Source organism: Phodopus roborovskii, unplaced genomic scaffold, assembly GCF_943737965.1.
Source record: "Phodopus roborovskii unplaced genomic scaffold, PHOROB, whole genome shotgun sequence".
Classification (NCBI taxonomy): domain Eukaryota; kingdom Metazoa; phylum Chordata; class Mammalia; order Rodentia; family Cricetidae; genus Phodopus; species Phodopus roborovskii.
The window spans coordinates 584,797-599,172 of NW_026126446.1; the positions used below are offsets into that span (position 1 = coordinate 584,797).

General features: G+C 44.0%; 1 protein-coding gene across 1 annotated transcript in view; it reads right to left on the bottom strand.

Annotated features, from left to right (window-relative positions):
- The window catches only part of Susd1 (sushi domain containing 1), a 105,325-nt gene that overhangs the window by 29,331 nt on the left and 61,618 nt on the right, over nucleotides 1-14,376 (bottom strand). Inside the window, exons 9-10 of the mRNA XM_051187877.1 lie at nucleotides 13,269-13,378; nucleotides 11,602-11,794 (exon numbers count right to left, since the gene is read on the bottom strand). Coding sequence (XP_051043834.1) covers nucleotides 11,602-11,794; nucleotides 13,269-13,378 — 303 coding nt within the window. The remainder of the gene's footprint in view (nucleotides 1-11,601; nucleotides 11,795-13,268; nucleotides 13,379-14,376) is intronic.

Below are 14,376 nucleotides of genomic sequence, written 5' to 3' on the forward strand. Positions count from 1 at the left end.
GGAAGAGATAGGCCTGTCCCTGCAGCTCATTCAGCCCGTCCTGCAGTGAGCCCCAGGTTCAGTGGGAGACTCCCTGTCAAAACCTAAGGTGGAGAGTGGCTGGGGAAGACACTTGATGTTGACCTCTGACCTCCACATGCATGGCCACGCACAAGCACACACATGTGCGCCCATGGGCACACCCACACACCCCATATGGGGAGGAAAAAAAGGGATGAAGGGGGGACGATGAAGAGAAGGAGGGAGAGGAGGACTGAGAGGAGAAGAGTATGGTGGCATACGCTTGGAATCCTGGCGCATGTTTAAGGCTGAGGCAGAGCAGTGGGAACTATGCAGTGAAACCTTGCGAGTGGAGTAGAGGACAAACTGGTGCAAGGCGGGCCCACAAGCTGGAGCTAAGACACATAAGCAGACTCTGGATGCTGAGAGCAAGGAGATGGGGTCTCCCGTTGGACCGGTGACGGCACATGGGCTTGTTCACAAACTGGCTGCAGCCCATGGGACAGATGTCAAGGTCTGACCTTCAAGAGCCTGACCTCTGACAGTCAACCTGTGCCGTTTTTAACCCTAACCCTATAAGCCACCGGGTTTTCAGTGACTTACCAAACCAGCAGGAAAGTTGTCCAAAGCAACAAAACACAGAACTGAAAAACCCAACCACATGAAGATATTACATCATAACCAACTCCAAGTAGCCTAAAAGAACTCTAACAGAAATATTAAAAAAGTCAGGCAGGTGTGGCGGCACAGGCCTTTAATCCCTGCAATCAGCAAATTCCAGGACAGCCAGAGTGGCGCAGGGAAAGTTTGTCTTGAAAAAGAAGAAAAAAGGAGGAGCAGGAGGAGGAGAAGAAGGAAAAGAAGAAGAGGAGGAGGAGGAGGAAGGTAAAACATAAAGTTGTTAAGGATTATAAAAGAAAATAACACGCATAGAGAAATGCCGTGAATGGGAAGATAGAGGAAACCACAGGAAGAAATAGAACCAGCAGAAGCCAGCTTGCCACACTCAATAAACAGAAAACAGATAGCTGCTCAGTTTTCTTTGGGGAGAGTAATGGAGGGGGGGAGGTGTTAATCAATTGACAGGGGACATGCCCAGACACAATAAAACTATAAGGGCCAGGCAGCTCACAACAGCCTATGACTCTAGACACAGGGGAATCCAACAAGCTCTTCTGGCTTCTGAGGGCACTGCACTCACGTGCAAATGCCCATATACATACAAATAATTACAAATAAAGTCTAAACAAAAATACAGCAGTATCTTTCCGTGGTCTTTGTGACGGTCCCAGCAAGCAATTTTTGATTATTTTGTTTTTGACACAGAGTTTCTTTGTAGCTTTGGAGCCTGTCCTGGAACTCACTCTGTAGACCAGGCTGGCTTAGAACTCACACAGATCTGCCTGCCTCTGCCTCCCAAGTGCTGGGATTAAAAATATGCATCGCTACAGCCCAGCTCCAGCAAGAGATCTTTTTTGATATTTTTCCTAGTTGCTTATCTCATCCCCTATAAAATTTTCAAACCATAGATGTTCTATATACTGTTTGTCTATTCTTTATACTTTAAAAAGGGTATCCTGGAGCAGGGTGTTGGTAGCACAAGCCTTTAATCCCAACACTTGGGAGGCAGAGGCAGACAGATCTCTGTGAGTTTGAGGCCAGCCTGGTCTACAAGAGCTAGTTCCAGGACAGGCTCCAAAACAACACAGAGAAACCCTGTCTTGAAAAACAAAAACAAACAAACAAAAGAATATTCCCCCCTGTAAAAAGTAACCTTTGGGGTTTTGTGGAAGGTTTTGCCCCTCTGGGAGTGGTATCAGCCATAATCAGAATGCTGGAGTAATTGAATAGTTTTTGTTAGTAAAGCAACAAAAAAGCTGATCAATGGAAAGAGAGGAATCAATAAGTAGGCCTCCCACTCAGGGGAGGAGAAAACAGCACTTCAATTCAGTGGATAAGCAATAGTAGATTTCTATCTTGATATAATTAGGGAAAAAATGTTCTCAACTGGAGCAAAATTTAATTTAAGACATACTATAAATATATGGAAGAATAGTTCTATAATCCTAGCTAGGAAAGACATACTAAGAAAACAGAAAATCTAATTGTAACATTATTTTTATTGTATGTGAATGCTGCCTGCACGTATGTTTGTGCACCACATAAGCACCTGGTGTCCACGGGGCTCACGGATGGTTGTGAACTGCCAGGTGGGAGTTAGGAAACAAACCTGCGTCTTCTGAAACGTGAGCCAACTGCTCTTCCGCACTGAGCTATCTCTTTGACCCCTAGATATTCATTTTAAAGATGTGACATAAGAAAGTTAATTTTCCTGTGTGGCAAAAGATATAATACCCCCATTTGAAAGGTAAGACACTGGCAATGGCGGGACGGGGTTGAAAAAGTGATGACTTAAAATTTGGATCTGAAATGACGCCCACGGCTCTCGTTCCACACATTAATCTCCAACCGCTGGTGATGCTACCAAGCTGGCTGGGCAGGCAATGAAGGCACAGTCCTTTAAACCCAGCGCGCAGAAGTCAGAGGAAGTGAGCCAGCCTGGTCTACAGAGCCAGTTCCAGGACAGCCAGGGCTGTTTCACAGAGTAACCCTGTCTCTAAAAACCAACCAACAACAAACAAACAAACACTGGCTGGCTGAAGTAGGACATGAGGGGTGGATCTGTGTAAACTGTAGCCTGTCCCTTCCTTCCAGCTGTTCTCTGCCCTAGTCCAGCCGCCTCCACATGAACAGCTGCCACCACAACTCCCACCACAGTAGATACTGCTCTGCCATGCCCTCCCCACCAGGAGGAACAGAAACTTCTGGAACCATAAGCCAAAAAACCCTTCCCTCCCTTAAACCATCTAGTGCATGTGTTTGGTGACGGGCACTCAAAAGCCACTAACCCAGCCTGATAGCTAGAGTGCTAAACACAACACAAAGATGGGAGAAAGCAGAAGGTGCGACTCTCAGGGGAAGTCTACCAGGCCGTAAAACAACAAAGTTTCAAGTTAAGATAGTAAGGGGCTGGAGTGTAGCTCAGGGTTAGAGCACTTGCCTAGCCATATGCAAGGGTCTAGGTTCAGTCCCTAGCACTAAATGAAAGCAGTTATTATTTACTGGATTCTCAAACACTAAGAGTGGTCATACATGATGTTAGTGAAAATGTTTTCCTAACAAGCTTTCATTTACCATTGGTATTCGTGTAACTGACACAACCTCTGTGAAGGTGATTTATAAGGACCATATCTTGGTAGCCCCACTCCTGAGACACAATTTTACTGAGATATGGGGCCCACCTATGTATACAAAGATCAGCCATAACTCATCAAATTTAAGATAATATTCTTTTATGAGACACCAGTATCTCGACTATATAGTATTTAAAAAAGAAAAACTTCTACCCAATGAATAATCACTAGCATTTTCTTATCAAATTATGCTGCTTGAAAGGGCTTTTTCAGACCCATGTAAACACTACATATTTTATCATGTTCTAAACAAAAATGTAACGAAATTTGAGTAAATATTCTACAATGTCTTTATATTTTCTATCTAAGATGTCTCACTTTTTAATTGCAGTACCAGTGTCTGTGCTGGGTGCACGGTGAGGAGTGTACCCATATGTGTGGAGGTCATAAGAGGACTTCAGATGCCTTGCTCTATCAGTTTCCACCATATTCCCCTTGACAAAGCTGAACCCATACCTACGATGGCAGCCAATAAGCCCCAGTAATACTCCTGTCTTGGCCCCAGCCCCCACCAGTCTTGGCCCTGGCCCCCACAGTGCTATGCTTATGGGAACACACACGGATATGCTGGCTGTTTACATGGGTTCTGCAGACTTGAACTCTGGACCTCATGCTTGCACAGTATGGCAGTTTGAATGAGACTATCTCCTACTGGCTCCTTGTTGTGGTGCTATTTGGAAAGGTTCAGGCAGTGCAACTGCCTCATGTCACTTCTAGCTTGCTCTCTCTGCCTCCAGCTTGCTTTGGAAGAAGCGCTCCGGCTTCTTGCTCCGGCTACCATGTCTGAGGCTTACTGCTCTCCCTCCCCACCACAATAGACTCTTGCCCCTCTGGATCCGTAAGTCCAAATAAACTCTCTCTTCCATAAGCTGTATTGGTTATGGCGTTTCATCACAGCAACAGAAAAGCAGCTAGGACACACAGCACCCTAGTTAGGGCTTCTATTGCTGCAATGAAACACCATGATCAAAAGAGTAGAAGTGCGATGGCTGTTCTGGGTTGTCAACTTGACTACTTCTGGAGTGAACCACAATCAAGAAACGAAGGGCACACCCATGAGAGGCTTTTGCTTGGTTTGAAGTGAGTGAATCCACTTCTAGTCCAGACCTTTGAGGTAGGAAGACACACAGCTTTGATCTGGATCTTAAGGCAGGAAGACACAAGTCTTTAATTAGGATCTTGAGATGGGAAGACGCACCTTTAATCTGGGCCACGCCTCCTGCTGGAAGCCCATGTAAGGACGCGGAAGCAGGAAGCTTTTGCTCTTTGCCTGCTTGCCCTTGCCTCGCTAGCAAGTTCATTCTTTCACTGGCATTCAGCCTACTGCTTTGGAATTCATAGTCTACCACTGTTGAATTAGTCAGACCATAGACTTTAAATGATTCTAATAAATCCCACATACACATACATTCTAGAAGTTTTGCTACTCTAGAGAACCCTGACTAATATAGGGCGAAGGCAATTATTAGTCTTACACTGCCAGATCACTGCTCATCATCAGAGGAAGTCAGACAAGAATTCAAGTGGGGCAGGAACCTGGAGGCAAGAGCTGATGCAGAGGCCATGGAGGGGGTGCTCCTTCTGGCTTGTTCCCCATGGCTTGCTCAGCCTGCTTTCTTATAGAACCCAGGACCACCTGCCCAGGGGTGGCCCCACCCACAAGGGGCTGGGCCCCTCCCCCATCAATACCCTACAGGCTTGCCTCTAGACCCACCTTATTGTGGCTCCCTCTTCTCTGATGACTCTAGTTTGTGTCAAGTTGATATAAAACTAGCCAGCCCACACAGCAAGCTCTTTTACCCTCTGCCCAGCCCATGTGCTATCGTTATATGTACTATCTAGAGTTTTAGTGAAGGGCCCTTTCTTCCTTCCCTCCCTTCCTCCTTCCTTTCTTTTTCCTTCTATCCTTTCTTCTTCCCGTGTGTGTGTGTGTGTGTGTGTGTGTGTGTGTGTGTGTGTGTGTGTGTGACGAAGATGGAACCCAGGGTCTTCTGCGAATCATGCAATCACTCTGTGATGGAGCTACATCCCCAGTCCAGGGCTTCTTTAGTGCACCCCACATTTCCCGGCTTCTCCTGTGAGCCCTGACAACCATTCTGATGCTGGCACTTGATAACACACCTTGCTGTTTTTTCTATGATTTTCTATATGTAGCATGTATTGTTTCCATGTCAAACCACTTTGAAAATTTTTTTAAGATAGCAATGGAATTCCAGACACAAACATCACTAATGTCTGTAACTAAACACATTAAATGACACCATAGACAGCCTGAAAATGCTGTTAGGACCAATTTGAGGTACACATGGGCAAAGACAAGTTTACAGCAGACAGACACCTGATGGTAAGGCAAGTCTAGGAGTTTACAGATGTCAAAATGTGAAAATGAAGATCTTAAAATCAGTAGGACATACTATACACATGCATATTAACAGACATACTATACACATGCATATTAATAGAAGTGTTTCCCAAAGGGGTTCCCCTTCAATATCCTTCAATAACATGCAAGTTAATAAATTAGCACACCTTTACACCGTAGGATTTTATCCTCTCAAAAAGAATGAGATGAAAATATATGAACTTGTAAGAAAGTATGCCTATAAGAATACTAAAAGGACAAAAAAAAAAAAAAAAAAAAAAAGGAAGGAAGGAAAAGAAAAAGCAAGATGCCCCTTCGATGTCTGCTACTGGAAATGCTGTCATGTGCCTCTTGCTCATACAAACCTCTGGTCCCTGGCAACCCCTCCATTCCCCCTCTCCCCACGCCCTGGGTCAATTGAATGTAGACTAATGGAGCTGAAAAACCAGACCTGCAAGAATGTCTCACAGAAACCTGGCTCTCTTCAGCACTCTGGAAGTCTGCCTTCCTTCACACTGGGGAACTCAGGTATTCCTCGCTCTGCTCAGCAGAGCCCCACAAACTTTACACAGGGGATTGCTGGTCTTTGTCAATGGTCCTCATTAAACTCTGGGGTTGGGGCCGGTGGGTTTCTTTGTCACCTTTACCCCCTATCCACCCCCCCCCACACACACACACAGGTGAGGAGGCGCTGTTCTGGTCATTTAAATGAAGCCATCAGCAGTAAGGAGACTGTCAAGCAGCTGACATTAGCCTGGCAGAATAGAGGTGCTAGGATACTTGGTATCTGCCTGGTGATGGCTAGTGATCATTGCCAACTTGACAAAAGCGGCCTAGAGACTGGTCCGAGGAACTGACCTAGCTACTGGGCATGCCTGTGAGGGACTGTTGATTAAGTTAGCTGGTAGGGGAAGACCCATCTGAACTATGGGCAGGACCACTGGATGGGCAGAGCCCCTCACTGTATAAAATGGAGAAAGCGGGCTGAATGACAACGGTATTCGCTGCTCTGTGCTGCTGGACTGGGGTGTGATGGTCCAGCTGCTCCAAGCCTCTGCTGCCTCAGCTTCACCACCATAATGACTATACCCTTCAACTGGAGCCAGAATTAGCCCCTTCTCCCTTAAATTGCTTTGGCCAGAGTGTTTTATCATGGCAACAGCAACAGACGTTAATACACGCTCTTAGTTTTACTTAGGACAGGAGTCACTCATTACATAAGTGTAACAAAAATACAAAGAGGCATGTGACAAATCCAATTAGATAAAATTAAGTAATGCTTAACATTTGACAGAAACACGTGAATTCCACGTGAATTAACCCATGCAAGTGCTCATCACAAACCCACCATGTAAGCACATCACTCCCATAGTCACGGCTGAGGTAACAAAGTACAAACTAGTTAAGTAACTTATTCGGATACACAGATTTGAATTTAGACAGTCTGGTTCCAGGGAAATGCTGCCAACCCAGCTGAAATCAATAGTGGGAATCCAGAAAGAAGAAGACTTATGTAAAGGAAGCAATATATGAACTACAGAAAAGAAGGAGGGGTTCAAGGTAGAAAAAAAATTGAGGCAATAAGACACAGATCAGATGGAAAGTCCGGCTTAAAAACATATTATAGGTCAAAATTCTAATCAGTCCAAGGAAAACCTCGGTCCCTTGAATCTGAATCTCTCCACATATTCCCCAAAATATTCCTCAGGTCAAAAGGAGAAGCCGATGAAACAGCACAAAAAGCAGTGATGGTGGGGCTGGGAACATGGCTCAGCGGGTAAAACGTGCACTGGGGACCTGAGTTCACATCCCCAGAACCCATGTAAACGCCAGCATCAGTAGCTTACATCTGCAACTCCAAGGACCAGGTGCGGGTGGGAGGGGGCAGAGGCGGACACTGAGGCTGCAAGAGTGAGCTCCAGTTTCAGTGAGAGAACTTGTCTCAAAAAAGAAGGTAGAGAATGACAATCAAAGACATTCACACTAACCCCAGGTCTGCACACATGCAAATACAAGTGAATACACTCCCATGCACGCCCAGATGCATACACCACAAACACACACCCACAGCCACCATTCTAACTGGAAAGCAGAGAGGACACAAGTTTTAAACAGAACAGTAAGTACCAAACTCCTGCCAAGTTCTCTCAACTTCCAAGTGGTTTGTGCACAAAGCTGTGTGTGTGTGCACGTGTGTGCGTGCACACACACACACACCGTGGGCAGGGTGGCACTCAGTGTGAAATGCCACTCAGTGTGAAAACATAGGAAGAGAGACCAGTGTGTCACTAGAGCCCTGGCTGCAGAGAAAGGGCATTGACACATGAAGGTGCTCGGGAGTAGTTGAGGAAGTCACTGCTCCTGGAAAGAAAAGGTGAAGAAGGAAGAAGCATGTGCCCGTGGCCTTGGAGTTTGTCTCGATAGGAAGAAACATGAGCATTAGTGCAACATCCCATGTAGCAGTAGAACCCCACACTAGAACAGAGGATTCGTGCCCAACCAAAGCACAAAACACAAAAGAAACTTTTCCAGCAACAGCACTTCACCCCAGGACTAAAGAGGGCGCTCTTAACCTGGCTAAGCTCATTAGCCACCACTGCAGCCATGACTGATAGATGGCAGAAGTCTGTCCAAAAACAAGGTTTTATAACCACAACCTTGCAGCTTGGACGAATTATCTTTGTTTTAAAACCCACAGACAAGAAAAAAACAATACACAATAAATAATCATTTGAGGATATGGAGAAGATGTCTCCAGTCAGGAAATCAAAACTAAGGACAGAAATGGACATAAAGTAGGAAGGAAACGAAACAGAAATGGCTGAATTCAGGAAATCAATGAAAGGAAGGGATGAGAGGGCATTGGGAACAAAAGCTAAATTTCTTGATGTCTATGAGAGAATATATTTGATTAAAATTTAATAAAAAGATAGTACAGAAAATTTAAAAGCAAAATGAGATTTTCCTCCTTCTCCTCCTCCCCCCCCCCCCCCTCCTTCTTTTTTCTTCTTCTTCTTCTTCTTCTTTTCAAGACAGGGTCTGAGTATGTAACCTGGCTGGCCTAGAACTCACTATGTAGACCAGGATAGCCTCAAACTCACAGAAATATGCCTACTTCTGCTTCTAAGAGCTGGAATTAAAGGTTAAAATATGTTGAGTTTTTCTTTCTTTAAAAAAAAAAAAAAAAAAAAAAAAAAAAAGCACAAAAGACCCAAACTGAAGTGGCTGAAACGAAATACAGGCAAAAAAAAAAAAAAAAAAAAAAAAGTCCACATATGCATAACTAGGGTCTCTGAAGTGGGGAGAAAAACATTGAGGCAGAATTAATATTTAAAAGTATAATTCAAGATAATCTTACAAAAACCAAACATACATTGAAATGGTACTCCAGGTACCCAAGAAAGCTGAGTCAAAATGACCTCAAAACTTCCCCAAATACAATGATTACATTTTAAGGATAAAGGAAAAATCTGCAGGTGCTCTACTCAAAGAAATAAAAAGACTGGAGGGTTAAATGACCTACTTCTCAGTGAAATGAAAAGATTAGACGTTTCTAAGCGTCATTCCCTGGAAACAATGGCAGCTACCACCTCTTTTAATGTGTCTAAATTTTTATCAAGCTTATTCTAGGAATAGTTAAACACATATAAACATGTATGTCCCTGCTGAAGAGAGTGAGAGGACAAGCATGTTCTTAAACATACATGACGTGGCCTTAAGGAACCTGAAAGTAATGTGAATTACTTTCCTAACGTAGATTCCTGGGGTGACCATGGATATCCGTGTTCAAGCCCTGACTGACGTTCAGCACCATGAAGGTCAGCTTTTGCTCAAGTGTGCTAAGGGTGACCACTTACTTCCCTGTCACATTCATTCCACAGAGGAAGAGACAATTCCTCACTCAGTCAACCTCAAGGAACAGTAAATACAGGACCTGACTGACAGGAAGCTACCATTCTTTGGGTCACATTTCCTATTGCACAGAGTTTCTGTGTTACAGGTCACTGAGCAAACATGATGCAGACTGCTGATCTCTGCAGCCTGTGGTATTTCACGTAGCCCTAGCCTCCAAGAAGTGGGTAATAGGTTATCTGCCCATAACTATTCCTCTGCCATTCAGCCCAAGACAGATTGGACACGCCCATTATCCTCCTCCTCTAATATAACTTCATGACAGAATCAGTGTTGAGGGCCATTCTGAGAATTGTCCAGAACAGTGAAGATGATACTTTGTTTACTAATCCTGTGCAATCCCATGGGGAAAGGAAGATTGAGACTTGCTTTCTCACTATAAAATGTGACTACCCTGAATAGACAAAGACAAAGAACTGCCCCAGCTACATGGCAGCCGTGTCTCTGAATCAGGAATGCAGAAACAGAGTGAGTATTTGATCATCGGGAAAAGTGCATAATCAGACCAATTCTACACCAGCTTCTTAGACATGAGCATATAGTACTGTTTTTTGTTATTCCTTCCTCCCTCCTTCCCTCCCTCCCTTCTTTCTCATATCCCTCCCTACATGGACCTTGCAATTGCCCAGAAGTAGCTAAGTTGCATGTGGCTAAAGCAACATGCAACTGAGATGTGGACTAGCAGAGTCAGCAGGGCAGAGCTGACTAGAAATTGGACTCTGGGTGCACACCTGTACCTACTGACTTGGAATTCCTGGGACAGAGCCTGTGAACTTACTTTAATATCTCTCCTGGTAATCCCAAGCTTGCCAACTCATGAGGCAGACGGTGAGAATTATAGTCCCCTAAATACAAAGGCCAAACTACCCGCCCCCTACCCACTAGGAACAAAGGGGAAGCAGAAACAGAGGTCCCAAGAAAACGGACACACCCTTCATTCTGCTGCTTCCTTCAGAGGGGCAGCCTCTTTCCCCGGATGCCCCAAAATATGACTATTAAGCCCAGAGAATGAAAGAAAAGGTAGAAGGGGCCTGGCAATGTGGCTCAGGGGGGCACTTGCCTAATTTGTGCAGAGTACTGGGCAGCTGGGTTCTCTAAGGAAAAGAAGAGAGGAGAGGGAAGGAGAGGTGGGAGAGACCTTGTGACCCTCGGCACTGGCCGGGAGCAGTGTGGTTAACACTGTTGGACTCTGTGTGGCTTCCAGGAAAATCCACAAAGGAAGACAGACTTTCCAAGGAGCCTGAGTGTCATACTGCTACTCTGAGTCAGGTTGTTGGAAGTAAGATAATAAAAACACAAAGCAGTTTTTAATATATCATTCTGCAGAAAAGGCAAAAAAAAAAAAAAAAAAAAAAAAAGGCCTAATCACTGATCTGGCATGACAGTGGCTTTTAAAATCCTTGACAAATCTTCTCCTATAGTTTAGAAATTGTACCTCTTCCAAACTGCCCATCTCATAGACCTGGGACACAAAGCCTCATCTCCTTTTTGGATCCTGGACTCAGTCACATGGAACTTGACTAACCCTCAGAGACCTGAGACAAACAGACCCCTGCCACCAGCTAAGGGAGAGAAGGAATGAATGCCTCCTGGAACACCCAATACATTCATGCTTACCTCATACTGAAAATGGACCCTAACATTCTTTAAAAGTGTTCATGCCCCTGCAGGGCCCAACTGTGAGCCCCTTAGTTCTGCCAGTGCTGGACAGAGCAGGCATGCTATTCTGTCTCGTGGAATGTTTCTCGTTGTCTCTATCAACATCCTCAGAGCCAGAGCCATTTTGAATTTGAAATGAGAGAAGGAGGCTTCCAGAATTCTTACTCTAAGGTTGTCTGAATCTCCCGTATGAAGCAGCATCTCCTTGCGTGGACCCTCTAGAAGCCAAAATGCTGCACAAAGGAACTGAATGGCGAGATTAGAGCATCCCGAACACAAAGCAAAGTTGGTAGTTTGTTAAAACTAGAACACAGGGCTCTTGACCCTGTCCTGTGTGCTCCCCACATTGTACTGTTCAGCTCTCGTAGCTAATTTGTTGTCCTGAGGTACAAAACAGAAAGGCATCATGCCTACCTGTTAGTGCGGTTGTTATGGTTATTTGGGCCGAGCATGGCTCAGTGGTTCGCAGAAGGGTGATATTTATTGTATAATCTGTGGCTGGGTACAGATCTAAACACACTCTCGGAGTTCGATCTCTTGTTGTGAAGTTAAAGAAAGTTGCATGATGAAAGTTCTCCAGATACCACCTCTGACCCAGAACTTTCACCTGTCACAAGATGAAAAAGGAGTGTTGCATTAGCTTCCTGTCTGCTTGCAGATTTCTAGACTATATAAACCAAGTGGAGGTAGCACAAGAAACTTCCTTCTGTTGATCTTCTTAGAATTATCTTTTAGACACCAGTGAGCTAAACTGAGAACAAGCTTTACAAAGCCACTGTACATATCCTACCCAGTTTCCCTCTCAGCCAGGTGTAGGACTAAGATTGCATAACCAGTGACTGCTAGAAATGAACATATCTCAGATGAATAAGATGGCAGGCTATTCTAAAGCAACCCCTTAGTGCCGCTCAAGTGAAAGAGACTGTACTGAAGCTACTGGGAAAAATTCTTTCCCCTTTTCTTATCATGAGAAATCCACAGACAAGCCCCGCCATGTAGGTACTTAAGCACAGTGAGAACTAACCCAGGCTAAGCTTTTAAAGCAACAGTGCAATACCCTTGCTCCTTCCTTTCCATCAGAGCTTGGTAAAAGCTGATGACATCTCACATCAGTGAGTCAAAAGGAAAACACTTTTGTGATGGTCCCAGAGTAATAGGATCCAACATGCAGACAAAACATACACATTAAAATAAAACATAAATATTTTTTAAAAATTACACCTGAGAATATGTACCGTGCACATGCTAACACCACACACACACACACACACACACACACACACACACACACACACACACACACAGAGTCTCATTCCATTATTTATTGCATTTTTATCAAAGACTCATTGTACCACACTACAGTTGCTTGTTTGTTTGTGCATTTTTATTTATTTGAATTGAAACTTTTAGGTCATAGTATATGATATTCTCTTACTAAATATTTATGGAATGAATTATTATTAATTTTAACTTTATTCTACACTGCCAGGGTTGCCAGACACTAAATATGACACCAAAGTAAATCCAGTATCTTTCCTAAACTTGCTTATGATTTGAGTTTGGATGTAGAAGAAAACTAAAGTTAAATGAGAGCCATCAGCCACACAAAAAGCTTCTTTAAAGCATATGTCCAATGTGTAGATTTGAAGGCAAAGTAAGATATTAAAATGTAATCACAGACAGGAGAGTGATAGAAAATCACCAAGTACCTTCTTTCAACTTAGTCCCTCCTTGTGCCATCTAACATTCATTCATCTCTAGAAACAGCATCACAAGCAGTGTAGACAGTCCTCCCATCAGGAGTCTTTAAATATTCTGGACCATCCATTGGAGATAGCCCGAGTGTTTTGTAAGAAGAGTTGTGGTTTTACTAAAGATATTGTAATGCAGACTTGATGCTAGGACACACCCAAAGCATGGGCTCTGCAAAGGACAGTCACAGTTCCCGGGAAAAGACGTGTTATTAAAGATTTTAATAAAGATGCTCAGGGAAAGAATAATGCACACCCTGAGCAGGAATGAATCACTCAATTCTTTGAACGACGAATTCTGTAACAGATAAGAATAAGGGTCCATCTTACTTGGTACGTTTGTTCCGATCCATCCTTCCTAGAATGCCTGTTCAACTTCAGACAAGTTTCATTAAATATTGAAATATTGAAAATTCCACCATCTTCTAAGAGATCACCTTCTAAAAGACAAAATAACATATAAAAAGGTCAAATCACCAAGGAGATAAATCATAGCTGAATATAAGTGCAGCACGTGCACACACCTGTGTGTGTGCGTGCGTGCGTGCGTGTGTGTGTGTGTGTGTGTGTGTGTGTGTGTGTGTGTGTGTGTGTTCTCAATTGCTCTCCACCTTATTCTTTGAGGCAGAGTCTCTCACTGAATCTGGAACCCCCTGATTCTGTAGAAGCCCCCAGGATCCTCCTGTCTCTGCCTTTCCTAGGGCTAGGATTACAGGTGTGTTCAGCTTCTCCTGGGTGTTTTACATCGGCTCTAAGGATCAAACTCAGGTTTACATGCTTACACAGCAGACACTTTAACTACCGAGCCATTTTCCCAGCCCCCGTCCTTTTTCTGGTTTTTCATTTGTTTGGGGTTTGATTTTATTTTTAAGATTTATTTTCAAGCTGGAGAGATGGCTCACTGGTGAAGAGCACTGACTGTTCTTCCAGAGGACCCAGGTTCAATTCCCAGCACCCACATGGCAGTTCACAACTGTAACTCCAGTTCCAGGGAATCTGACACCCTCATACAGAAATACGTATAAGCAAAACACCAATACACATAATACAAAAAAAGTAAACCTAGAAAAGTTGTGATCAAAATGTGTGTGTGGTTATGAAGTAATAATTTTTTAAAAGGTGTATTTATTTTCATTTTATGACTGTTTGTTTTGCCAGCATGTATGGCTGTGTACCACATGCCTGCCTGATGCCCTTGGAGGCCAGAAGAGGGCATCAGATCTTCTGGAACTGGAGTCACAGATGGTTGTGAGCTGCCACAAAGGTGCTGGGAACCAAACCCAGGTTCTCAGCAAGAGCAACAAAAGCTCTTATCCACTGAGCCATTTCTCCAGCCCCTTCATCTTGCTTTGGGAGACAGGGTCTCACTTTGTAACCCTGGCCTCCTTGGACTTGCTATGTAGCCCAGTCTGGCCTCTCCTCTCACTCCTAAGCCGTC